Source organism: Dunckerocampus dactyliophorus, chromosome 4 (genome assembly GCF_027744805.1).
Source record: "Dunckerocampus dactyliophorus isolate RoL2022-P2 chromosome 4, RoL_Ddac_1.1, whole genome shotgun sequence".
Taxonomy (NCBI): domain Eukaryota; kingdom Metazoa; phylum Chordata; class Actinopteri; order Syngnathiformes; family Syngnathidae; genus Dunckerocampus; species Dunckerocampus dactyliophorus.
The window spans coordinates 976,099-1,000,179 of NC_072822.1; the positions used below are offsets into that span (position 1 = coordinate 976,099).

The 24,081-nt window shown below is 44.4% G+C and overlaps 4 protein-coding genes across 18 annotated transcripts in view; 2 read left to right on the forward strand and 2 right to left on the reverse strand.

Annotated features, from left to right (window-relative positions):
* Window positions 1–5,451, reverse strand: part of LOC129179303 (serine/threonine-protein kinase N2-like) — an 18,736-nt gene extending 13,285 nt beyond the window's left edge. For 2 of the 13 annotated variants that reach the window (XM_054772385.1, XM_054772382.1), the window contains exons 1-2: window positions 886–1,875; window positions 303–796 (exon numbers count right to left, since the gene is read on the reverse strand). In XM_054772385.1, the coding sequence (XP_054628360.1) occupies window positions 303–795 (493 nt within the window). In that variant the 5' untranslated portion in view covers window position 796; window positions 886–1,875. Of the gene's footprint in view, window positions 1–302; window positions 797–885; window positions 1,881–4,714 lie in introns of those variants that run through there. The other 11 variants (XM_054772380.1, XM_054772378.1, XM_054772386.1 and 8 more) reach the window with 9 other exon arrangements.
* LOC129179312 (protein SET) lies at window positions 4,295–9,260 on the forward strand. Its single transcript, XM_054772413.1, has 8 exons — window positions 4,295–5,002; window positions 5,926–5,983; window positions 6,791–6,933; window positions 7,008–7,111; window positions 7,182–7,295; window positions 7,397–7,567; window positions 7,656–7,787; window positions 8,423–9,260. The coding sequence occupies exons 1-8, from the start codon at window positions 4,930–4,932 to the stop codon at window positions 8,444–8,446; spliced, it is 819 nt and encodes a 272-aa protein (XP_054628388.1). The 5' UTR covers window positions 4,295–4,929; the 3' UTR covers window positions 8,447–9,260.
* si:ch211-51h9.7 (uncharacterized protein LOC558400 homolog) lies at window positions 8,522–10,968 on the reverse strand. Of its 2 annotated transcripts, XM_054772414.1 has the most exons (3): window positions 9,516–10,939; window positions 9,258–9,445; window positions 8,522–9,178 (listed from the first exon to the last, which is right to left on the reverse strand). In XM_054772414.1, exons 1-2 carry the CDS (start codon window positions 9,967–9,969, stop codon window positions 9,291–9,293), a joined length of 609 nt encoding a protein of 202 aa, XP_054628389.1. In that variant the 5' UTR covers window positions 9,970–10,939; the 3' UTR covers window positions 8,522–9,178; window positions 9,258–9,290. The 2 variants fall into 2 exon arrangements, with proteins under 2 accessions (XP_054628389.1, XP_054628390.1); XM_054772415.1 differs by having other exon boundaries at window positions 8,522–9,445; window positions 9,516–10,968.
* A 172-nt stretch (window positions 10,969–11,140) lies between these two features.
* On the forward strand, window positions 11,141–23,667 carry odf2a (outer dense fiber of sperm tails 2a). Of its 2 annotated transcripts, none has more exons than XM_054772397.1 (17): window positions 11,141–11,649; window positions 11,725–11,823; window positions 11,900–12,021; window positions 13,053–13,176; window positions 13,241–13,372; window positions 13,440–13,514; window positions 14,690–14,761; window positions 14,864–14,980; window positions 15,061–15,186; window positions 15,304–15,413; window positions 16,274–16,409; window positions 18,063–18,173; window positions 21,966–22,214; window positions 22,293–22,393; window positions 22,469–22,631; window positions 22,700–22,825; window positions 22,891–23,667. In XM_054772397.1, exons 1-17 carry the CDS (start codon window positions 11,551–11,553, stop codon window positions 23,035–23,037), a joined length of 2,109 nt encoding a protein of 702 aa, XP_054628372.1. In that variant the 5' UTR covers window positions 11,141–11,550; the 3' UTR covers window positions 23,038–23,667. The 2 variants fall into 2 exon arrangements, with proteins under 2 accessions (XP_054628372.1, XP_054628371.1); XM_054772396.1 differs by having other exon boundaries at window positions 11,143–11,649; window positions 13,437–13,514.
* The last annotated feature ends 414 nt before the right edge of the window (window positions 23,668–24,081 follow it).

Consider the following 24,081-nt stretch of genomic DNA (forward strand, 5'->3'; position numbering starts at 1 on the left):
AGTGTAGACTCATGGACATGAAGTAGGTGCTAATGTACAGTATATGATATGTAGTATCATGTATGTAGAATGTACAGTATATGATATGTAGTATCATGTATGTAGAATGTACAGTATATGATTTGTAGTATCATGTATACAGTATGATGAGTGTACGGTGTGAATAGAAGCGCCAGGTGCGTAGCGTGATATTTCCATAAAGTAGATGATTGGATCGTCTATAATGTTAGAATCTCTAAGTAGTGAGTCGCATGAGTGAATGAAATGAATGATTATTTCATTAAAAAATATCATTTTCTTACCTGTCAGGTAGGCGGGTCTGCCGGACAAGATGGCTCCCCCGAGGGATTCGCCACCTCTGACCGTCCCGCTTCCGTCCTGAAGGCGCGCCTCCACGGATGCACGCAGCAGGGCCAGCTTCTCGGAAGACTCGCGTGCTCGAGCCTCCGCCTGAGACGCCAAGACGAGGACAGACTGCTCGCTTGTGCCCGCCTCCGTGGGTGCTGCTGTTTTGGCTGGCGAGCGTACCTCCACGTGAGCCTTGTGGTCTGGCGCGGCTCTCCCCAGGACTTCTTTGGCCCGCTCCAAGGCGTCGCGCTCTCTCTGCGTGTATTGCCGCAGCTCGGCCAGGCGGGCGTCCCGCAGGCCGGCATCTGGCCGTGTGATGTCACGCCGACCGCGGTCGTTGGTGGCGTCATCGCCGCCTCCCGCCTGGGCCGCTTTGATGATGTGCTGTCGGAGGAGCTCCAACTTAGAGCGGCCGTCCTGCAGCATCTGCTGCACCGTGGACAACATCCTGGACGGAGGACACACCGTCATGTCCTCTTCTTCTCTGAAAACACTGAAAACGTGGAGCAAAGGGGAAGAAGACAGGATGTGTCCTACCTCAGGTGTGATGATGTTCCCCCACAAGCACTAATGTGTCATCCTCCTTTCCACCTTCACTCTCCTTGAAAACACTGATGATGATGATCCTCTCCTCCTACATCACACAGCCAGCCCGTCCTCCTTGTGTCCCCGCTGTGTCCGCTTCCTGCTGCATCCTCATCCCACAACAAATCTCCTCTCCTTCAGGAGGGAGGGAGGGAGAGAGGAAGGGAGGATGCTGCCAGGACTGATGCTGATGATGCCGGCCGGGTCCCATCAGCTGCTCTGGCCTCTCCATTGGACGCCGCCGGACCACATGCTCACACACCCTCGCCAACAGGAACACTCAGTCTTTGGGACAGCCAGGAGACACGCCCCTCCCCTGTATTTACATCACCATGACCTTCACTGGCCACTTCCAAGATTACGATACCATATACCGTACAATATATACAATACTATACTACTCAATCATCATATACACTACGATACACCTACTGTAATACACACTATACAACATTATATCAATATATCATGTCTTTATTACACTGGCATCCAGGCCGTCATACACAGTACCTGTACTGCACTACAATACACCTACTGTAATACACACTATACAACATTATATCAATACTTTTTTTCAAATGAAATACTGATCAGCTTTTACACACACACACAGGATGTCACTTATTTCTTTGTTTTTCATATTTAATCATTTACATAGTAAAACTGCATCATACACAAAATGATTCATATTTACATAAAGTAGATCAGATACATTATCATGATTTAAATAACATACTTGTATCATTTACACTATTCTTTTCAATAAAATCGGTAACTGTATAATATAAATAATTACTCCTTTAATTATTCCATTCATATTTTAAGTAAGCACATAATGGCATAATTTACATAATTTAATAAACTACATACTTGCAAAATAGATGTCAAATATAAATTAGTAATTGATTAATTTTTTTAATAAAATTAAATTAAAAAATAAATTAACTTTTATTTTAATATAATTTTAATACAATTTATGTAAAACAATTAATACAATTTTGTAATAAATTAAATTATGTTTTTTTTTAAGTAAATAACATAACTCATATTTAAATAAAGTAGGTAATTGCATAATAGTCATAATTATTTCAATAACACACATACTTGCATAATTTACACAAGTGTAAATAAAGTAAATGATTGTTTACATTTATAAAAAATAATATGAAATAAATTATAAATTAAATGAAAATTACTTTTCTTAATTACATAATATTCAAAATAAAGTAGATAATTGCATAATATACATAATGATTACTTTAATTATTACATTACTATTAAGAATATTTTAATTAAGCAGATAATGGTAGTAATTTACATACAGTGGTATGAAAAAGTATCTGAACCTTTTCTCGCATTTCTGCATCAAATCACCATCAAATGTGATCTGATGTTTGTCAAAATCCCACAGATGAAAAAACAGTGTCTGCTTTAACTAAAACCACCCAAACATTAATAGGTTTTTATATTTTAATGAGGATGGCATGAAAACAATGACAGAAGGGGGAGGAATAAGTAACTGAACCCTCTGCCTAAGAAGACTTAAAGAGCAATTGAAACCAATTTTTACCAAACAATTCAAGTCAGGTGTGTGCCCAATCACTGATGAGTGGTTTAAAGCTGCCCTGCCCACTATAAAACACACAGAATTGGTAAGAATTGTCTTGATGAGAAGCATTGTCTGATGTGCACCATGGCTCGCTCAAAAGAGCTGTCTGAAGACCTGCCATCAAGAATTGTCGATTTGTATAAAGCTGGGAAAGGATACAAAACCATCTCTGAAAGTCTGGATGTTCATCAATCGACAGTCAGAGAAGTTGTCTACAAATGGAGAGAGTTTGGCACCGTTGCTTCTCTCCCAAGGAGTGGCCGTCCACCAAAGATGACGCCAAGAGTTCAGCGCAGAATCCTCAGAGAGGTAAAAAAGAACCCTAGAGTGCCTGCTAAAGACTTACAGAAATCACTGGCACAGTCCGATATCTCTGTGCACACATCAACTATATGTAAAACAATGGCCAAGAATGGTGTTCATGGGAGGACTCCACGGATGAAGCCACTGCTGTCTAAAAAAACATTGTTGCTTGTTTAATGTTCGCAAAAAGGCACTTGGACACTCCACAGAAGTTTTGGCAAAATATTTTGTGGACTGATGAAACCAAAGTTGAATTGTTTGGGAGGAACACACAACGTCATGTGTGGAGGAAAAATGGAACATCTCACCAACATCAACACCTCATCCCCACCGTGAAGCATGTTAGAGGGTGCATCATGGTTAGGGGCTGTTTTGCTGCCTGGACAACTTGCAATCATTCATGGAAAAATGAATTCAAAAGTTCATCAGGATGTTTTGCAGGAAAACCTGAGGGCTTCTGTCAAACAGTGGAAGCTAAAAAGAGGATGGATGCTGCAACAAGACAATGATCCAAAACACAGAAGTAAATCAACTTCAGAATGGTTTCAGAAGAACAACATACACGTTCTGGAGTGGCCAAGTCAAAGTCCACACTTGAACCCCATTGAGATGCTGTGGCATGACCTCAAGACAGCGAATCATGCCAGACATCACAGGAATCTGACTGAACTACAGCAGTTTTGTAGAGAAGAATGGGCCAAGATTAGTCCTGATCGATGTGCCAGACTGATCTGCAGCTACAGGAAGCGTCTGGGGGCCACAAAAGGGGGGGGGCACAAAATATTAAATGTTTGGGTGGTTTTAGTTAAAGCAGACACTTTTTTCATCTGTGTGATTTTTGACAAAGATCAGATGACATTTGATGGTGATTTTATGCAGAAATATGAGAAATTGCAAAAGGTTCAGATACTTTTTCATACCACTGTAATTATTAAAAAATTACATAATATAGTAAAGTGGATGATTGCATAACATACATAATGACTACTTCAATAAAACAACAAACAAGTATTCATATTTGAATGTCATACATGAATTATATTTAAATGGTATTCACGTGAAGTTATGACTAGATTAGATATTTGAACGGTATTCACGTGAAGTTATGAACAGATATTTGGGTGAAGTAACCAACACTGAGCGCTGAAACAGGAATCACGTGATGTCATTCATCGGCGTTATATTTCATGTGGTGGTGTTTTGTGGCGAGGTATTTCTAATGTGGGCTTCCATACAACATCAAGTGTTAAATAAAGATAATACACGTGGAAAATAATCGTGTTTATGGTGTGGTGTTGGCCGTGGGTGTACCTAATCAAGTTTCTGTTCGGAGGGGACATGTTGGACTTAAAACCATCATGGCTGCCGTCGTCAAATAAAAATATAAGAAACGGGACAAATGAGTGAAAGGTGTCACTGTAATGGGATTAACTCAATTATTTTTGTGGAAATGAACGAAGGACGGCGTCCTTCCAGCCGCACTCTGGAAGCTTGCAAGCGCAGCGGTTTTTTCCCGCCATAAGCACCTTAAAGCGAGGCGACGATTTCGACGACGACACGTCAAAAAGGGAGAAATGTTGTGCGAATGTGTCGAATATAGAGTCACGAAAATGTACTTTGTGTCGTCGTCCTGCATTACAACGGCTGACGTTCGGCATCTTTCCCTTTTTTTATAAGTGCGCAAGTGCGCGTCGACGCCGCCGCCGCTCCGCCTCGCCGGACAAAAAAAGCTTTTTTGGCTTTAAAGCGTCGCAGCCTCCGCCTGTTGTTGCTCGTTTGTGCCAATTGTCGTTTGCGGTCGACGTGTGTGAGATTTGAGCGAGGAGAGGAGCTGAAAGAAGCAGATTGGCGTCGTGCGAGGAGACCTACTTTGAGAGGCGGAGCTCTCCATCGCCGCTGATGAAAGGCGCTTCCTCCTCCAGCAGCAACAGCAGCAGGCAGCAAGCTAGCTTACAGCAGCACGTTGCTGGCGTCACCGCTCAACTTTACGTCGCTCAGCGCTCTCCTGCACCAGGAGAAGAACGAACATCTTCACCACCGGCTTCTCTCGACGACGCCCCCAAGTCTACCCAGCTCAAGACAACATGTCGGCCTCGGCGGCTAAAGTCAGTAAAAAGGAGCTCAACTCGAACCATGACGGCGCGGACGAGACCTCCGGTAAGGCGAATGGCGGCCTCCTGTTCACCGCCATTTTCACTTTCTTGTCGGACACAATGTGCGCGAGCGAGACGTGCTCTTTTCTTCCCGATTACCGCGTCCGCTGCATTTATTCGTGCTTCCGCCACTCTTTTCTTCGCTTTTGTGTTAAACCTTGGCGGCTGCTCGCGGCGCCTTCACGCCGAGCTGGCCAGCTAGCTTTGTTAGCTAGCGCGCTGTTGTTGGCGGAGCGGCCATGTTAGCTGCGCCGTTAGCTTTGGCGCTTAGCATCGCTTGCGTAGAAGCGTGCGTTTAACCTCGATTTCTCCTCCATTGTGGCGCGGCTTTCATGTGTAAAACTTACTTTTAAAATGTGCTCTACGCCGCCATTGTGACGTTGAAAAGGAGACAAAAAGCCAGGTCTTTCATTTCGTCATTAGCATGTAGCATACGCGTGTTGTTGTTGTAACGTTACCTAACGACGTCTGACGACGTTTTTAAAAACAAGCAAAACGACGTTTTTGTTCTTGGTGGTGAGGGGGAGGGGGCTTCCGGGCTTATGGAGGCGAGCGCCGGTGAGCACGGCAGGGTACATTGAGGCTCGGTGCTGGCCGGGCTCGGCGCCTCACGCCGCTTGTCCCACATTTAAACCACGCGGCCTCCGCAGGAAACAAGGAGCCTGAGCCGCCACAAGTGCTGCCATTGGCCCGCTTGGAGCACCGCAGCCTGCACACACACACACTCGCGCACACACAGATGTTACCCGCCGTAAATTCACCGTAAACCCACACTTGTGCACCGTCTTGTCTCCGTTAATAGCGTGGATGACCGATGCAAGAAGCGCTCCCCATTCATTAGAGAATGTTCTATTGTCAGAGTGCAGCAGGAAAAGATGAAATAATTGATATTTAATGTAACCTTTTTTTCTCCTCTTCCCCTCACAGAGAAAGAGCAGCAAGAAGCTATTGAACACATTGATGAAGTTCAGAATGAAATTGACAGGTAATTTCCCCCGTTTTTTAGAATGAAAACATTCACACCAAGCATGGGAAGTTGACTGGATGAGAAACATGAAAGGGTGTTGATGGGAATGTTGCCTGGATTGCATGAATGTGATGTTCCCCTCAGCAAATTAAACCCTTTCAAAATAGTGTATTAAAAACAGGACAAATGTTTTAAGCAAACCAACTAAATATGTGAACAATTTAACAATATTTAATCCAACAACATAACAATAGTGACAAAATATTGTGCAGTTATTCCCTTTTTTATTGAGTCAAAAATAGCATCAATATAATGTCTACAATACATGTGTTTGAACAGCACAACAAATAACATTTCATCAACATGGCAAAGACATATTACTCCATTAACAGTGGCTACTTTTGGGGGGGGGGTTGACTCAACAGCATCCCTGCTACTACTAGGTTGTGCAGAATGAGCAAACTAAAGCACAAATATGAAACAGCACAACAAAAAACATTTGTGAACAGAAAGGCTCAACAGCGCTTCTGCTGGACGTAGTTGGGTGCTGCACTCATTCTATGGGTATTCAATATTCAGATCCATACAGTAAATATTCTAATGCCTTGTGCTATCATACTGGCTTGCGAGTAAACGAAAGCATAAATGTATGTAAAACATAATTGAATGTGAACAGCACAAGTAAAAAGGTGCTTGTGGACATAGACAAGACATAGGAGGCGATTTGGAGGGAAGAGTGACTCAGCAGCACCTCTGCTGGTTGCAGCCAGGCACTGCTCTCCATTTGAGGTGATGATGCGTTGATCTTGTGCTGTCATGCCGCAGGTTGAACGAGCAGGCCAGCGAGGAGATCCTGAAAGTAGAACAGAAATACAACAAACTCCGTCAGCCGTTCTTTCAGAAGAGATCAGAACTGATCGCCAAAATCCCCAACTTTTGGGTCACCACATTTGTCAACCATCCACAGGGTGAGGACGCGCGCTCATGTGACCATGTGCTTGTCCCGGCGGCGCACGGTCTGAAAGTTTGTCTTTTTTTGCAGTATCTGCCCTACTGGGGGAGGAAGATGAAGAAGCGCTTCATTACCTGAGCCGAGTGGAGGTGACAGAGTTTGAAGACATAAAGTCAGGTTACAGAATAGATTTTGTAAGTCCGCCTTCCTCTGCCTTCACGCACGCCAAAACGTTTGCTCTTCCTAACTGTCACGTCCTTGCAGTATTTTGACGAGAACCCGTACTTCGAAAACAAAGTACTTTCCAAAGAATTCCACCTCAACGAGAGCGGAGACCCGTCTTCAAAGTCCACAGAAATCAAATGGAAGTCAGGAAAGGTGGGCAGGAAAAACGTCCTTTTGTAGAGTGTGTGTGTGTGTGTGTGTGTCTCCGTGTCCCCCCCCCCCCCCTCCCCTGACATTGTGGTGTGGCGTGGCAGGACCTGACCAAGCGCTCCAGCCAGACACAGAACAAAGCGGGAAGGAAGAGGCAACACGAAGAGCCCGAGAGCTTCTTCACTTGGTTCACCGACCACGCTGACGCCGGCGCTGACGAGCTCGGCGAGGTCATCAAGGACGACATCTGGCCCAACCCCCTGCAGTACTACCTGGTACGCCCACCCACCCAACCCCGCCTTTTGATTTGCTGTTTTACTTATTGTCAAATGCGCTGTTAAAAAGGTGTCTTTGGGGCTGCAGGTCCCTGACATGGACGACGAAGAAGGGGAAGGCGATGACGACGAAGAGGACGAGGAGGGTCTGGAGGACATAGACGAGGAGGCTGATGAGGATGGAGAGGATGATGAAGAGGATGACGGAGAAGATGGAGAGGTAGCGCAAAACGGGAAATAGAAAATAACTGTTGGGGATTTTTGGAAAAGCTGTTATGTATTGTATAAAAGTCAAACATCTGGGAATATATTAGAAATATTTTTGGATTAAAAAGAAAAAAAATAAATCTGGAAATACAAAAGTCAGGTATGAAAAGTTAAACAACATAATGTTTTTGGATAAAGGGGATCTATTTTGGATAAAAGTAAACTGGAAATCCCAAAAAAATTACAACACTTTGTCAGGTATGTTGGGTTTCTTAATCGCATTTTTGAATTTTTAAAATGTAAGAATGTCTGCAAAAGCTAAAAAAAAAGCAAAAAAATTACATCCATATCTTAATACTTTTGGATGAAAGTAAAAAAAAAAATCCATTTTCTTAAGTGTAAAAATAAATACACCTGGAAAGTTGAGGTACAACTATTTTTGGATAAAAGTAAAAAAAATAATCTGGAAATGTTAAAAAAAAACAAACAAGCTTTAAGCCAGGTGCAAAAAGTTGGCACAAGCAAATATCTGTTTTATTATTTAAAAAATGTATACTGGGTTTAATTTTGGCAATGATTGATGCCCATCCCTAATAATAATAATAATAATTGTCAGCATCCTGTTATTAATGCAGATGTTTGTTTCAGGACGACGACGGAGAAGATGACTAAAAGCTATCAAGCAGCCTCGCCCTCCTCACCTTTCTATTCCCTATTTGGTTTATCAACTCATGTTCGGGAGCAAAGTTTTTTTTTTTGGTTTAGTTTGGTTTTTTTATTTTTTTTAAGTCATGTGTGCTTCATTCAACACTCTGAAGCCTCCAGTCCGCACCCGTGGGCGCCATGTTGTTTCTCCTTTGACTCGTCTAAGGCCAACGGCACTTTGCCCTGAATCGTGAGTTACATCCCCAGGGTCATCATCTCTCTTTGAAAAGAATAAAAAAAAATGATAAAAATAGAATGGGCTCGGCATCCTCCGTAGAATTTGAAGCCACTTGCTACAGAATTCCTCCTGTCCAAGGTTGACTAAAGCCATGGTGTAGTGAGCTAGCACTAGCAGACCTCAAGTTCAGTTTTTTTCCCCCCAAAACAAAGACAACCTTTTCCCCGACGTGGTTAACAAGTATCTGCTCATTCCTTTTGTCATGTTCGGCGGGAGGGGGGGGGGGGTTATAAGCGTATGTTGGTTATGGGGCGGGGGATTTTGACACCATTTCTATGGAACTTTTTGTTTTCATTGTATTGTTTTACAGATATCCATGCAAATTTGAAATGACATTTTTAATAAAGAACAAAATGGGTAAAAAAAAAAAAAAAAACACCAAGCTTGTAAATTTTGGCCCCCACTTGCTTCATGGATAGAACAGTTCTTGTCATTTACATCCATTCATCTTCCTTTTTCTCCTGGGGGGGGAAGAAAGTGTTTAAAGTTTGAGGTGTAAACTTGCTTTGTTTCAATAATAAAAATGTAATGTGTACACACATGCGGGGAGCGTGTTGCCATTCTCTGCTTGTGTCAGCTGGTGAATGACTTGGGAGTCATGAGCAGGCTCGATGCAAAGTCTTCTCTCAGCAGCTTCTGGACGATCAGAGCCAGGAAGGTCTGATCCGACCCAGCAAAGGTGGACTCTGTGATTGTGTTGGGCCAGGAGCTGGGCTGGAAGGCCCAACCTGGCATGACAAGCAGCGAAACCACAATGTTGGATTTTGGGCTTCAAATGGTTCCATAGTGTTGACCCACCTAAGTGTGTTGTGCACCGGGGACACGTGGCCACAGTCCACGAGAACCCTGGAAACCAAGAAAAGTGCTTGTCCGCCGGCCACTGTTTGACGACGTCCGCCCTCCTGAACGTGATCACCTCAAACTGAAGACCGTGCGGGTTTTCAAAGACCTGGACGTGGACCCCGCGGCCCCCGGGTAGCGTGTCGTTACGGCCGGACAAAGCCAGGCGGCTGTGCACCATGCCGATGTCCGAGCCGAACGCTAGCTCATGGCCGCAGGCCCTGCACAGGATCAACGTGTCGTTGCTGGTGCCCCCCGCCTCGGCTGCACACGCGTCGACCGCCTGGTAGGCGGCAACCAGGAGGACCACTGCAAAGATGATTTTCATTCTTAATCTGTGGCGTGTTAGGAGCCTGGAGGCCTCAATGAGCGTCATCCACACATGGCCGCTCCACCGCACAGTGGCCAGCATGAGCTATTAGCAGCTTTGTTTTTAGCTTTCACACCCCTCGATTAATAAATATTCACCCAGTGATCGCATATTTGTGAGCTTGCGCGTTGAGTGTGGTACGTTTTATTCACGTATAGATACCACACCCACGCGTCATCAGTGGACTTAAGTGGGATTCCTGTGATGGTTAACGAGGCTAGTAATGCTAGGTCAAACGCGGAAGTGCTTTGTTTGAAAACAGGAAGTGGCCTCATCGCTACCATTTCCCCTTCACAAAACATGACACAATTGTTTCTAGATTAGCACAGATGCTTTATCGCACAAAATCTAAAACAAAATAAACTTGATCAGAACGACTTAACGATGTAGCGTAATTTCATATCGTTTTTTTTAATCCCGGAAGTGGCTGGCACAAACCGTTAGCAGCTTTGTTTTTAGCATTCACAACACTTAATTTGTACAAATGTTCACCCATTAATCCATGAATCCATGAGTTCCATCTGATGTGTTTGAGTGAGTGGCGTTTTATACTCGTATAAATGTCAATCCGCGTCATTACTGGATTTAAGTGTGGCTTTTTGTGGCCGCTAATGCGGCTAGCTGTGCTAGGTCAAACGCGGAAGTGCTTCGTTTGAAAACAGGAAGTGGCCTCATCGCGAACATTCCCCTTCTTTTACTGAACATCTAAAACAAGACACGATTGTTGTTTTTAGATTAGCACATATGCATTCTCTCTCTAGATTTTTAAACAAAAACAATAAAACTGACAACGACTGAACAACGTGGCGTAATTTCATATCGGCTTTTTAAATACCGGAAGTGGCTGGCATAAGATGTTATGAACTTTTAGCATTCACAACCCTTAATTTACAACAAATATTCACCCATTAATCCCATATTTATGAGTTCGAGTTGATGTGGTTTTGTGTGTGTGGCGTTTTATATAAATATCACCCCTACGCGTCTTGTGGCGGCTCGTTGTGCTAAATCAAACCCGGAAGTGCTTTGTTTAGAAAACAGAAAGTAGCGTCATCGTGACAATTTCCCCCACTTTTACAGCGCTTAAAAAACATGATACAACTGTTGTTTTTACACAGCACACACGCTTTATTTCACTGGATTTTAAACTAAAACAAGAATAAAATAGATTGGAGCGACGTCGTGTAATTTCGCATCGTTTTTTAGCACTTTATGCATCAATAATATGACTATACAGTACTATTAGTGAGGTGATTGTGTTTGTATTCTGTCAGTAAGTCAGTAAATTGCCTGGCGGCGTTTTAAAACACCATCCCTTGCGAACTGTAGTAACTCCGGGCAACACTTACTCCAAACGAACCTCCACCAATCACAGCGCTCAAGTCTTGAAATTAACCAATCAGAGTACGCTTATGTCATCCCACTCGACCAATCAGCAGGCGCCATTGTCATTCCAAAAGCCAGTCTGCTCATTGGAAGACTTTCTTTTTTAGTTGTTCCACTTCTTGCTAAACCAAAAGGATTTAACTCGCAGAGAACATCGCCGCCTGTTGAAACATCCACCCGGGAGGTTGTTAGTTGATGTTAAACGCGTAATGCTGTGCAGTTTGACGTCGCGAAAGAATGAGAACGAGACATTCGCCACCTCCTGTTCACGTCCACGTCCCAGAGACCACGCCAGTCCATGTCCACATGAGGAGGAGCCCAACTAGGACATCCCAGGTAAGCCTCGTCAATGCGTGGATACACTTTTAAGATAGTTTTGTCATGGATAATCACATGACGTACGTGCTGCAGGACAGGACAAGAGACCCTCAGATGAAAGGCGAGCGCGGCAGGTCAAGAGGCCGCGCCCCGTGGATCCCTCCTGGAATATCATCCTGCAGACCAGAACCGGTCTCTTTGCGCTCGCCGATGTTGTCGTGTTTTTAGCGTGCGTCAACCGTGGTTGACACGTGGTTATTGTGTGCAGAGAAGCGGCAGAGGGGCGTCAGACAGCGTCCGCCACGAGCAGGACGAGGACGATGACGTGGGCGCAGTCGCCAAAGACCTCAGCGTCCTTCTCAAGGAGCAAGAAAGTCAGCGTTCAAAGAGGTAAGTTATCACCGTTTACTCGCTAACACTGCGTCACTTCTTTTTACACTTTTACACCACCTCTGTCCCAAACCCAACGTCAACGAAGGTGTCATTTCTACCAAACATGGCTCCGTTTATGTCCACGACCCACCAAGTTCTGCGTTCTTATGACTCAAAAGCGGCCGGCTGGGTCAACGTCAAATCAAATTTGAGATCCAACGAGGTCATTTCTGTGGAAAGTTGGTCCATTTATGTCGACAACCTGTCGACGTGGACAAAAATCATCAGGTTTCAGTCAACTGTGTTCTCATGACTAAAAAGTGCCTGCTTAAGTTGACATGGGTATACATGGTCGACCGCGTTTGTTGATGTAAAATTTGAGACCCAAAGGGCTCACTCCTATGAACAATGGGCCCGTTTATGTCGACAACCCATCTAAGTAGACCGACTCATCAAAAGTGTTCTTATGATTAAAAAGTGTCCGCTTCAGTTGACGTCAAGATAAAATGACACCAAAGGGGTTATTTCTATGAAAAATGGGTCAGTTTATGTGGACAACCCATCAAGTTCTGGTCCACCGCTTTCTTCTTATGACTAAAAAAGTGGCCGCTTCTGCCGATGTCAACAAAAATCACTCCAAAGGGCTCATTTGTATAAAAAAACGAGTCTGTTTATGTCGACAACCCATCAAGCCGCCTGGCTTTGTCCGGCCGTAACGACAACCCATCAACCCTTGTTCTTCTTATGACTACAAAGTGGCCGTTTAGGTTGACATTAACATAAAATGACCCCAAAAGGATGATTTCTATGAAAAATGGGTGCATTTGTGTTGTCCCAAAGTGTCACCATAAACATGCAAGCAGAGGCTAGCTTCGGTTTGTTTTATGTGGACAGCCGCTTACGTTGACGTGAGTCCTCCGCAGAGGGGTTTCCATTGGATTAGAAAGTGAATTGAAACGTAAAGAAGGCCCCAGTTTGACCCAGGAACAGACAATCAGTGTTTCCATGAAGGATGGAGTTAGTCTTCATGCGTCCTTTGTGGCTTTCAGAGGGGCGGGGGCCCACGGGTCCCGCGACGTCCTGCTGAGGGCGCTGGTGGAAGCGGAGGTGGACAGCGTGGCGGTGGCCAACCAGCTGAGCGCCCTGAAGGAGACGCTGGACGGCGTGTGGAAGGTAAGGCCCGTGCTCCGTGGCTTTCAGGACCCGGGAAGACAGCGAGACTTGCTTGGCGTTGCAGGACAAGCGTCCATCCAGACTGCAGACGTCCACGCTGGGGCGCCAGCGGCGGCTTTTGCTGGAGAAGATGGAGATCTTTGACAACACCAACCACAGCCTGCGGGAGCTTCTGAGGGAGTGGGCCGACTCTGAGGTGCGGCGCCGCTATTTTAGCCGCTAGAAATTTGGCGTTCCTCTGATGTTCTGTGGGCTTCCAGCAGGGGGAGTCGCTGAGGCTCTCAGAGGAGAACCAAGCCTTCAAGAAGAGACTCGCCGACTGCCAAGCCGAGAACGTCGTGAGTCCTAGCGTCACGCGTATCACGGGGGTGTCCAAAGTGCGGCCCGGGGGCCTCTTGAGTTCTTTTATTGGCCCGCGGCACATTCGAAAAATATCACCTCGCAAGAAAACAGCAAATATGGAAAACATTTTTGCAACAATTATGTCAAAATATGCATCAGGAAAAAAATGATTTAAAATAAATATAATAATGACTACAATATATAGTCAATACAATAAAAAATAATTAACATTTTAGTAGTATGAAGAACAAATTATTATTATTATTTATAAAAGACGTAATACGCGAAACAAACAAAATAAAGAAGTCATTTTTGGAAAATGAGTTTGACAAAAAATGGGAATAAATCCTAATATTAGGAGGAGAGAAAATACACCAGGAGAAAGTTGAAATATTTGGAAAATTATATTCCAAATAAAAAGCAACAGCAGACATTTGTCAAGAATAATGTCAAAATAGTAAAGCCACAATTTTACAAGAATAACCAAGTAACATTATGAGGAAAAATATCATTATAGTAGCTTAAAATTGAAATATTAAAGAAAAAAAGTTAAAAAAAGACGTAATATTATGAGAAACAAACAAAAACAAAGAATAAAGTTTGTAAAGTCTTTTTTGAAAATTAGGTGAGGAGAAAAGGTGTAATATTATTGGAATGAAGTCCAAATATTACGAGAAGAAAGTATACAAAAAAACCCAGCAGAAATTTCATGAGAAAAAAGTTGTATTTTAATAAAGAAAAAAAATTATGAGAATAAACTCATAATATTACGAGGAAAAATGTTGTTATAGTAATAGCAAAAATGTGAAATATTCAAGAAAACATTCTGTTTTTCTTTTTTGGAAATTATTTTAAAATTCTAAACAATAAAACAAAATAAAGTTGTGTTTGGAGAATGAGCTTGAGGGTAAAAGTTGCAAAGTTATGGGAATAAATTCCTAATATCACCAGAGGAAAATTTACAAGAGGAATGTTGAAATTAAAAAAATTGGAAAATACAAAAAAAAAACGCAGCAGAAATGGAAAAAAGAGCTGTGATTTTCTGAGGGAAAAAAGTTAGGAAATAAAGTTGTAATTTTGTGTAAAAAGAATGTGATTTTAGAAGGAGATGTTTATGGAGTGGAGAGGACAGTGATGATGTGTGATCATGTGATGTGTTTGTCCCGGCTAGAGACTGGTGTCCAAACTGTCGGACAAAGACAAGGAAGTGTCTCGTCTGGCCGAGTGTTTGTCCTTTGAGAAGGTCACGCAGCGTCTTCAAAAGCTTGTTGTCCACATGTTTGCCCGCACGCTCACGTGTCTGTCACCCCCCCCCCCCCCCCCCCCCCCCCCCCCCCCCCCTCAGGAACACGCCAAGACCTCAGAGGAGCTCTCCAGGATCCTGGGCTCCACGCGCGACCATCTGGAGTCTCAACTGAGTCGCAGCCAAGCCGAGAAGCTCCAACTGGCTGCTCAGCTTCAGGTGAGCATTCGGATAGAAATAGTCTGTTCCAGGGTCAAACTGTGGCCGCTTTAAAAGCTTTGCTGGCATTCCTGGTGCAGCGCATGCAGCAGAATTACCAGCAGCTGCGAGAGAACGAGGACCAGGCGGCGCTGGCCTTGCTTACCCAGCAGGCCGAGCGGGCAGAGGAGGCGTCCAGGCAGCTGAGCGACAGGCTGCAGGAGAAGGTGACCAAGCTGACATGTTAGCTTAGCGTATATGGACCCAAAACTACCAGACAAAAGTTTAGAGACACTTTCTCCTACAACAACGTGGTCATGTGTCTCCAAACCTTTATTGTGAAGGAGTCCCAGCTGGCTCAGGCGTTGTCCACGTGCAGCGACTTGCGTCTGCGCAACTCCAAGGAGGCGTCGGCCAGGAGTCAACTGGAAGACGAGATCGCGGCCCTCAAGATGTGAGTCCAAATATCCTCCCTATTATTGATATACAGAGCATCTTTACAGCGCATGCAGAGCTAGCGGATGTTGGAGTATTTGGGACGGATGAGGCATGTCATCCGCGTACGGATGGAGAAGAACTTACTTGTTGATAATGTTGCATCATGGTTTGGAGTGCATCAGAAAGCGGAACCACATTGTATGAAAAACAAAACCAATGTTGTAATGTCTGACACGCATGAATTTCACACCAACAGCCGACGTTTTAAAGCGCATGCAGAGCTAGATATGTACTGTATATGGATGGTATTTTGGGCAGTTACAACGCAAATACGTACTACTTACTAGTGTAGTGTTATCGGATCATCGTGTTACTGTATTACTGCAGTATCTTCATGTAGCACTGTGTGCTATTTGTGGATTACTACTTTTATTTTTGCCTATTATTGGTGTATTTGTAATCTATTATGGCGTATTTTTGTATCAGTCACTGATTATTGTGTAGTATTAGTATAGTATTTTAGTGTATTCATTTATGATTGGGTGGTATTTGGCTTATTTGTGTTGTGTATTATGAATTTATTATTGCATATTGTTTGTGCAGTATTTATTATTATGTAGTATTGTGTATTATTCATGTATTAGGCATTTCTTAGGAATTCATGCAGTATTAATTTATTATTGCGTATTTATTCTAAATATTAGGTATTATTCAAGTAGTACTAATGCATGATTGCGTGTTATTTAGTACAGTATTTCTGATTGTGTATATTCGTGTGTGATTCATTTGTGTTGTGCATGTGCCTGTAGCAGGATGCAGTACTTACGTTGGAGCGTGATGATGATGATGATGATGATGATGATGTGTGACTGTCAGGCAGGTGAGCGAGCGGAGCGCTCAGCTCCACGTGGCCGAGGAGCGAAGTCGTGCGGAGAGAGCGGAGCTCCGAGATGAGCTGCATGGTCTTAGCGCCGAGAAGGCTTCCATGACGCTGGACAAGCAGACTCTGCAGGTACACGCTACCTTCTCAACGACACACCAACACACTTGGAACACTTTAGTTCTTTGGTATGAACCTTGAAATCAACAAAGCACGTGTGCACCAACCGGTCTACATGTGCTTTGTGGACCTGGAAAAGGCATTGGACCGTGTCCCTCGCGGTGTCCTGTGGGGGGTGCTCCAGGAGTATGGGATTGTTGGCGCATTACTACGTGCCATTCAGTCCTCGTACAATCGGAGCAGGAGCCTGGTTGGCATTGCCAGCAGTAAGTCCAGCCTGTTTCCAGTGAACGTTGGCCTCCGCCAAGGCTGCCCTTTGTCACAGATTCTGTTCATCATTTTCATGGACAGAATTTCTAGATGCAGTCAAGGTGTCGAGGGAGTCCAGTTCGGGGGCACTAGGATCTCATCTCTGCTATTTGCGGACGACGTGGTCCTGATGGCCTCATCAGGCTGTGACCTGCAGCGTTTACTGGGACAGTTTGCATCTGAGTGTGAAGCTTCTGGGATGAGACTCAGCACCTCCAAATCTGAGGCCGTGGTTCTCAGTCGGAAAAAGGTGGATTGCTCCCTCCGGGTTGGGAATGAGGTCCAGGTGGAGGAGTTCAAGTATCTCGGGGTCTTGTTCTCAAGTGAGGGAAGGTTGGAGCGTGAGGTCGATAGGCGGATCGGCGCAGCGTCTGCAGTAATGCGGTCGCTGTACCGGACCGTCGTGGTGAAGAGAGAGCTGAGCCGGAAGGCAAAGCTCTTAATTTACCGTTCGATCTATGTTCCCACCCTCACCTATGGTCATGAGCTTTGGGTCGTGACCGAAAGAACGAGATCTCGGATACAAGCGGCTGAAATGACTTTTCTTCGTAGGGTAGCTGGACTCACCCTAAGAGATAGGGTGAGGAGCTCGGTCATCCGGGAGGAGCTCAGAGTAGAGCCGCTGCTCCTTCACATCGAGAGGAGCCAGCTGAGGTGGTTCGGGCATCTAGTCCGGATGCCTCCCGGACGCCTCCCTGGTGAGGTGTGCCGGGCATGCCCAGCCGGGAGAAGGCCCCTGGCAAGACCTAGGACACACTGGAGGGATTATGTCTCACAGCTGGCCTGGGAACGCCTTGGTGTCCTCCCGGGGGAGCTGGAGGAGGTAGTCGGGGACCAGGAAGTCTCGACTTCCCGACTGAGACTGCTGCCCCCACCACCCGGACCCGGATAAGCGGAGGAAAATGGAATGGATGGTATTAATGTCTCTTCGGTTGTTGTTGCTTAATTTATTGTTTTTAATGTTTCTTATGTTCTTATTCATTTTCTTGTGTTTCCTTTCTTTTCTTGGGGGGGGAATGAACAGAGCAAGAATTTCATTGCATAGCAGAACCACCTGTTTTACTGTGCATATGACAATAAAACTCTTAAATCTTGAATCTACCTTCTGATACACATACACAGTAATAGTATACACGGTAATGGTATACACAGTAATGGTATGTACAGTAATGGTATACATGGTAATGGTATACGCAGTAATGGTATACACAGTAATGGTATGTACAGTAATGGTATACACAGTAATGGTATGTACAGTAATGGTATGTACGGTAATGTATACACGGTAATGGTATATACAGTAATGGTATATACAGTATATGAATGGAGTATAAAGAAGGAGTGTGTGTGTTGCAGGCCCAGGTGATGTCGTGTGAGGAGAAGCTACGATTGGTTGAGGATGAAACGCGCCAACTCAAGACCTCTCTAAGGAAACAGGAAGTCACCTTGGACAAGTACAAGAGGAAGGTACGCTACATACATTAGATATTAGATATTTATATATAGATGTAGATATCTATATATAGATGTAGATATCTATATATAGATAGAGTTGTGCTCAACATTATTCCTACCCTTGCTAGTTCTTGTGATTTTTTCACTTAGTGATGACATGAATGCATTTTTCCAAGCGTGTGAATCAGTTCAGGTGAACAACAATTGAAATAATGACAACAATACAAAACCCAAGGAAAACTTCATGTCAGGGGTGTTTTATTGATGGATTCCCAAAACATGCCATGTTCAAAATGATTCATACCCTCGTCCATTGTCTTCCTTCAATTGTCAATAGCACAGCCTTTGTTCTTGATCACTGCTTCGAGACGATTCTTGTTTGTGTCCACAAGCTTCCTGCATGTGTCCTGTGGGATGTTGGCCCATTCGTCCTTGGCAAAAGCCTCAAGCTGGGTCAAGTTGGTCCGTTTCCGAGCCATCACTCTGGTCTTCAAGTGATGCCACAAGTTTTGGTCAGGACTTGGACTTGGCCATTCCAGGACGTTGACATCATTGTCCTTGAAGCATTTCTTCACTACCTTGGTGGTGCGTTTAGGGTCATTGTCTTGCTGGTACATCCAGTTGTGGCCAAGCTGGAGTTTCTCAGCAGATTGCTTCACATTTTGGTCAAGGATCCTGATGTATTCCTCCTTTTTCATGATTCCTAGGACCTTGATGAGATTCCCTGTGCCCCCGAGCATTATGTTTCCACCACCATACTTGACAGTGGGCACCGTGTTCTTTGGCCTGTATGCTTCTCCTTTCTTCCTCCAGACATATTGAGCATCCATATGGCCAAATACCTCCAACTTTGTCTCATCAGACCACACAATAGTTGACCAAAAGCTGGGATCTTGCTTCAGATGACGTCTACAACAGGCCAGGCGAGCTTCCAGATGTTTCTCCTCCTGCACCTCCTCGGTGCAGGACTTGCTCGATGGTGGACCATGACACCTTTGTCCCTCCCTGGTCTAGTGTTTTATTTAGAGCCTTGGTTGTGGTCTGTGGGTTCTTGTTGACCTCTCAGCAGATGTTCCTGGCAAGTTTGGGCGACACCTTACGCTTCCTGCCACGCCCACTGAGGTTATTAGCAGTGTTGAAACTCTTGTGCTTGTTGGTGATGCTCTGAACGCTTGCCACAGGGACATCATACTGCTTGGAAATGACCTTGTGACCCTTTCCTTCGCGCACGATGACCACAAACCTGAACACTTTTCCCCGATATACAGACCCTTTCCAAAAAATTAGAATGTCATGGAAAAGTTGATTAATTTCCATAATTCCATTCAAAAAGTTAAACTTTCATAGATTATAGATTCAGGGCCCACAATTTAAACGATTTCAAGTATTTATTTGTTTATTTTTACATAATTTGGGCTTCCAGCTCATTATACCCACGAAAACAGGAATTCAAAAAATTAGAATACTGTGAAGAAATCAGCCCAAATTTTGCAGGGCATGAATGTTTTAAAGTGAGTGTCACACACTAATCATCTACTAAACTCAAATCACCTGCACAGGCTTCCCCAGGTGTCATTAAATTGCTTCAGTTTGGTTCAATTGTCTCAGTTGGGTTCAATATGGGGAAGACTGCAGACATGACAACTGGCCAGAAGACCATCATTGATACCCTCCATAGGATGGGTAAGCCACAAAAGTTCTTAGCTAAGGAGGCTGGTTGTTCACAGAGTGCTGTGTCCAAGCATATCAATGAAAGTCTAGAGGAAGGGCAAAATGTGGCAGGAGAAGATGCACCAGCAAAAGAGATGACCGTGGGCTTCAGCGGATTATCAAACAGGGAAGATTCAAGAATCTGGCAGAGATCCAGAAAGAGTGGAATGGGGCGGGAGTCACAGCTTCAAAAACCACCACATTCAGACGCATCCGGGAGATGGGCTACAACTGTCGGGTTCCTCGGGTCAAGCCACTCCTGAACCTGAGCCAACGTAGGAAGCGTCTCCACTGGGCCAAGGAGAAGAAGGACTGGACTGTTGGCCAGTGGTCCAAGGTCCTCTTTTCCCATGAAAGTAAAGTGTGCCTTTCATTTGGGAATCAAGGTCCAAGGGTTTGGAGGAAGACGGGTGAGGAACAGAACCCAAGCTGCCTGAGGTCCAGTGTGAAATATCCACAGTCCGTCATGATTTGGGGTGCAATGTCCGGTGCAGGTGTTGGTAAACTCTGCTTTCTTAAATCCAAGGTCACCGCAACAGTCTACCAGAATGTTTTAGAGGACTTCATGATTCCTTCTGCTGAGGATCTGTATGGAGATGCAGATTTCATCTTCCAGCAGGACCTGGCCCCTGCCCATACCGCCAGAAGCACCAAAACCTGGTTTGATGCCCATGCCAAACTCAGCGGACCTAAACCCCATTGAGAATCTATGGGGTATTCTCAAGAGGAAAATGAGGGGCACCAGACCCAACAACAAAGAAGAGCTGACAGCAAGCATCAAGGAAATCTGGGCTTCCATAACTCCCAGGCAATGCCACAGGCTGATTGCTTCAATGCCACGTGGCATCGAGGCAGTGATTAAGGCAAAGGGATTCCCAACCAAGTATTGAAGATTGACATATCGTTTTGAAAGTACCATATTTTGATTGATTTGATGTGATCCTAATTTCTTTCTTTTTTTCTGCAAAAACTGAGAAGTAAATGGTGATTTCTTCACAGTATTCTAATTTTTTGAATTCCTGTTTTCGTGGGTTTAATGAGCTGGAAACCCAAATTATGTAAAAATAAACAAATAAATACTTGAAATCGTTTAAATTGTGGGCCCTGAATCTATAATCTATGAAAGTTTAACTTTTTGAATGGAATTATGGAAATTAAACAACTTTTCCAAGACATTCTAATTTTTTGGAAAGGGTCTGTGTATGATACTCTTCAGGAAAGAAGTCTGATTTAGCTTTTAGATCAGTGTTGAACATTTGGTCAACAATATTAAGGTGTTTTTGTTCCATTGTGACACCTTGAAGTAACAACTGGAGAAACTTTACCACATTTGGAACATTTTATTTGAAACATTGCCAGGGCAATGAATCATTTTGAACATGGCATTTTTGGGAATATCCATGAAATAAAGATTTTCTTGACTTTTGTATTGTCACTCTTTCAATTGTTGTCATAGAGTACAACTGACACGCAATCTTGAAAAAAATGCATTCATTGAGTCATTAAATGAAAACAATCACAAGAATTAGCAAGGGTAGGAATAATGTTGAGCGGGACTGTGTACACACACACACACACACACACACACACACACACACACAGTATGTGTTTACATACGTAAGTAGGCGGTACCAGCCCTCACGCTCCAGATGTGCGGCGAGACAAGTGCGCAGAACTCCCAGCGCAATCGTCTGTCCCGCCATCATTTTAAGAAAGGCACTTATAGACATGTGACCTCCATCCTGATGATCAATAGTTCCGCCCACTTATGGGCCCCTAGTAGAAACTCCCAGTGCACCAAATTGAAGCATCTGCCCTTAACATAACCTCCACGACAGTGAGGCTATTCAGCCAAGCAATGAAGAGGTTCTCCACTTACCTTAAGACATTTGGATGAGCGGCCGCTGGCTGAAAGACCAACTGTGGAAGAGGTGTGGGATCTCTAGCCATCCCGGACGAGCCCCCAATTAAACGACCGAATTGATGATGTATTGTGTTATGTAAAGACATGATGCGTTATGAAGGAAAGGCTGATTGGAAAAACTGATGTTATGTTATGTAACGTACGGGAGTAGACGGTGTGTGTGATGTCAGGCCCAGCAGGCTGAGCTGCAGTGCGAGGAGTTGCACGTGAAAGGGGCGGAGCTCGAGAAGGCCAGCGCGTCCCAGGAGAAGGAAAAGGAGCAGCTGAGGGAGGAGCTGGCCCGCCTCCGTCAACTGGAGAAGCTTCCAGACCGGCTGAGGAGGACCGAGCAGCAGCTGAGGGAGGCCCAGCAGGAGGCTGACGCCCACCAGAGGAGGAGCCTGGAGCATAACTCCGCCCTGGCTGAGGTCAGACTTAAGGTAGGTGCGGGCGCGGCGGCCGGTGAGCGTTGTAGGCGTTCCTTTGCGCCACTCAGAGGTGTTTTTGGGCATGTGGAGGTGGAACATCAAGGTGCTCAGCTGGAGACGTCCCAGCGCAGGACCATTCTGCTGCAAGAGGAGAACAACGTCCTCAAGGAGAAGATCCACAACCTGGAACGGTACTTCCTAATTCACCTGCGGGACACGTGACACCTACCTTTGTACCCTCACCATGCGTGTCACGTGACGTGCAGGAAGCTGGAGGACATGACGCTGGAGAACAAGGAGATGTGTCAGGCCCTCAGCTTGAAGGAGGCCAGTGTGCACAGCGTGGAGCAGCAACTGGAGGTCAAGGCCCGCGAGTGCGGCGTTCTGACTCGGCAGCTCCAACAAGCTCTGGAAGACGCCCAGCAGCAGGTGGGACGCCCCCCCGACCCATGCCCCCGCCCCAACGATTCACCTTCTCCATGTTCTCCCCCTCGCAGGCAGACGACAGCATGCACCGGGTTCTGGCCAAAGAGAGGGCATCCCAGTCCAAAGCTTTGGACCTACAGGGTCAGCTGAGCCGAGCCGAAGCAGAACTGAGCCAGCTGCATCGCAGCAAGGACGAGGTACCGCCTCCTCGCTTCTACAAGGTCTGCCGACTAAGCAGCCTGACGTTCTGCTTGCGCTTCAGATGGAGCGTCGCTTCCAGAACCAACTGAAGAACCTGAAGGAGCGCCTGGAGCAGTCGGACTCCACCAACCGCAGCCTGCAGAACTACGTGCACTTCCTGAAGACCTCCTACGGGAACGTCTTTGGAGAGTCTTTGCTCTCCACTTGACCAAACCACATGGACCTGAAAACCGGGTGTCAAACTTTGGTAAACTCCTCGTAGGGACTTGGACCAAATGGGCCCAAATCCAAACCACAGATACGAGACACATAGGCGCCGATACATGAGGAAGGATTTTAGGCTGGCCCATAAGAACCTTTGATGATTTACTCAGCAAAACCAAACCCAATAAGTCCACACTTGTCATCATTGGTACGTATGAACCACATGACACCCTCAACCATCGGCTTTGCTTCAAACCATGGAATACTTTGATTATTACAATAAATACAAAACTTTTTACTTTACTATCTTATGGAAAAAAATGCATCCTTAATAAGATGAAAATGAATTTCATGAAAAAATGTGCCATTAGTAAATTCATACAAATTTTATGAAAAATAATTGCGTCAATAAAATTCTATATTTCATGATAGGTGCATCATTAATACAAATTAAAAAAAATTATAGTTCATGAAAAAAATACATCAATAAAAACAAGGAAAAGTAAAATAGTTCATGAAAACGGCGCATCATTAATAAAATAAATAAATGCACTAGTAAAAAAAAAAAAGTATATATTAGTAAATAAAAGCATTCCATCACTATTAATACAGAAATAAATAAAATAGATCAATATTATGAAAAAGGTGCATCGTTAATAAAAAATATTTTCCAAAAAAGGTGCATTATTAGAACAAATTGATACAAGTTTTGTGAAAAAGGTGCATCATAAAGACAAAGATCAATTAAAAAATAGATGAAAATATCTGATGAAAAAGGTGAATGATTGGATGGAGGGTGAGGGAAAAAAATGTTTCACTGAAAGTCGCTGTGAGAAAAAAAAAAAAAGTCCACTAATTATTGTAATAATTAATAAGCCTTATTTCAAGTAAGCTTACCTTTGTGGATGTGCCATTTTTGCTTCTTGTGTTCTGTGATGTGCTTTGTGGTTGATTGTAGTGGTTACCCGTCTAGCTGGGCACGTTGAAATGTTGGGTTTTACAGGACATTTCTTTCATTTAAGAGCAGACTGACTGTAAAAGTAAATGA

Bases quoted from the DNA above. Each gene is read 5' to 3' on its own strand.
- LOC129179312 (XM_054772413.1), top strand. From the start codon at position 4,930: ATGTCGGCCTCGGCGGCTAAAGTCAGTAAAAAGGAGCTCAACTCGAAC. The intron at 6,934-7,007 runs GTGAGGACGCGC...CTTTTTTTGCAG, and splicing joins ATTTGTCAACCATCCACAGG to TATCTGCCCTACTGGGGGAG. The intron at 7,788-8,422 runs GTAGCGCAAAAC...TGTTTGTTTCAG, and splicing joins ATGACGGAGAAGATGGAGAG to GACGACGACGGAGAAGATGA.
- si:ch211-51h9.7 (XM_054772415.1), bottom strand. From the start codon at position 9,969: ATGCTGGCCACTGTGCGGTGGAGCGGCCATGTGTGGATGACGCTCATT. The intron at 9,446-9,515 runs GTGGGTCAACAC...TTGTCATGCCAG, and splicing joins CCGGTGCACAACACACTTAG to GTTGGGCCTTCCAGCCCAGC.
- odf2a (XM_054772396.1), top strand. From the start codon at position 11,551: ATGAGAACGAGACATTCGCCACCTCCTGTTCACGTCCACGTCCCAGAG. The intron at 13,373-13,436 runs GTGCGGCGCCGC...GTGGGCTTCCAG, and splicing joins GGGAGTGGGCCGACTCTGAG to CAGGGGGAGTCGCTGAGGCT. The intron at 22,632-22,699 runs GTGGGACGCCCC...TCCCCCTCGCAG, and splicing joins TGGAAGACGCCCAGCAGCAG to GCAGACGACAGCATGCACCG.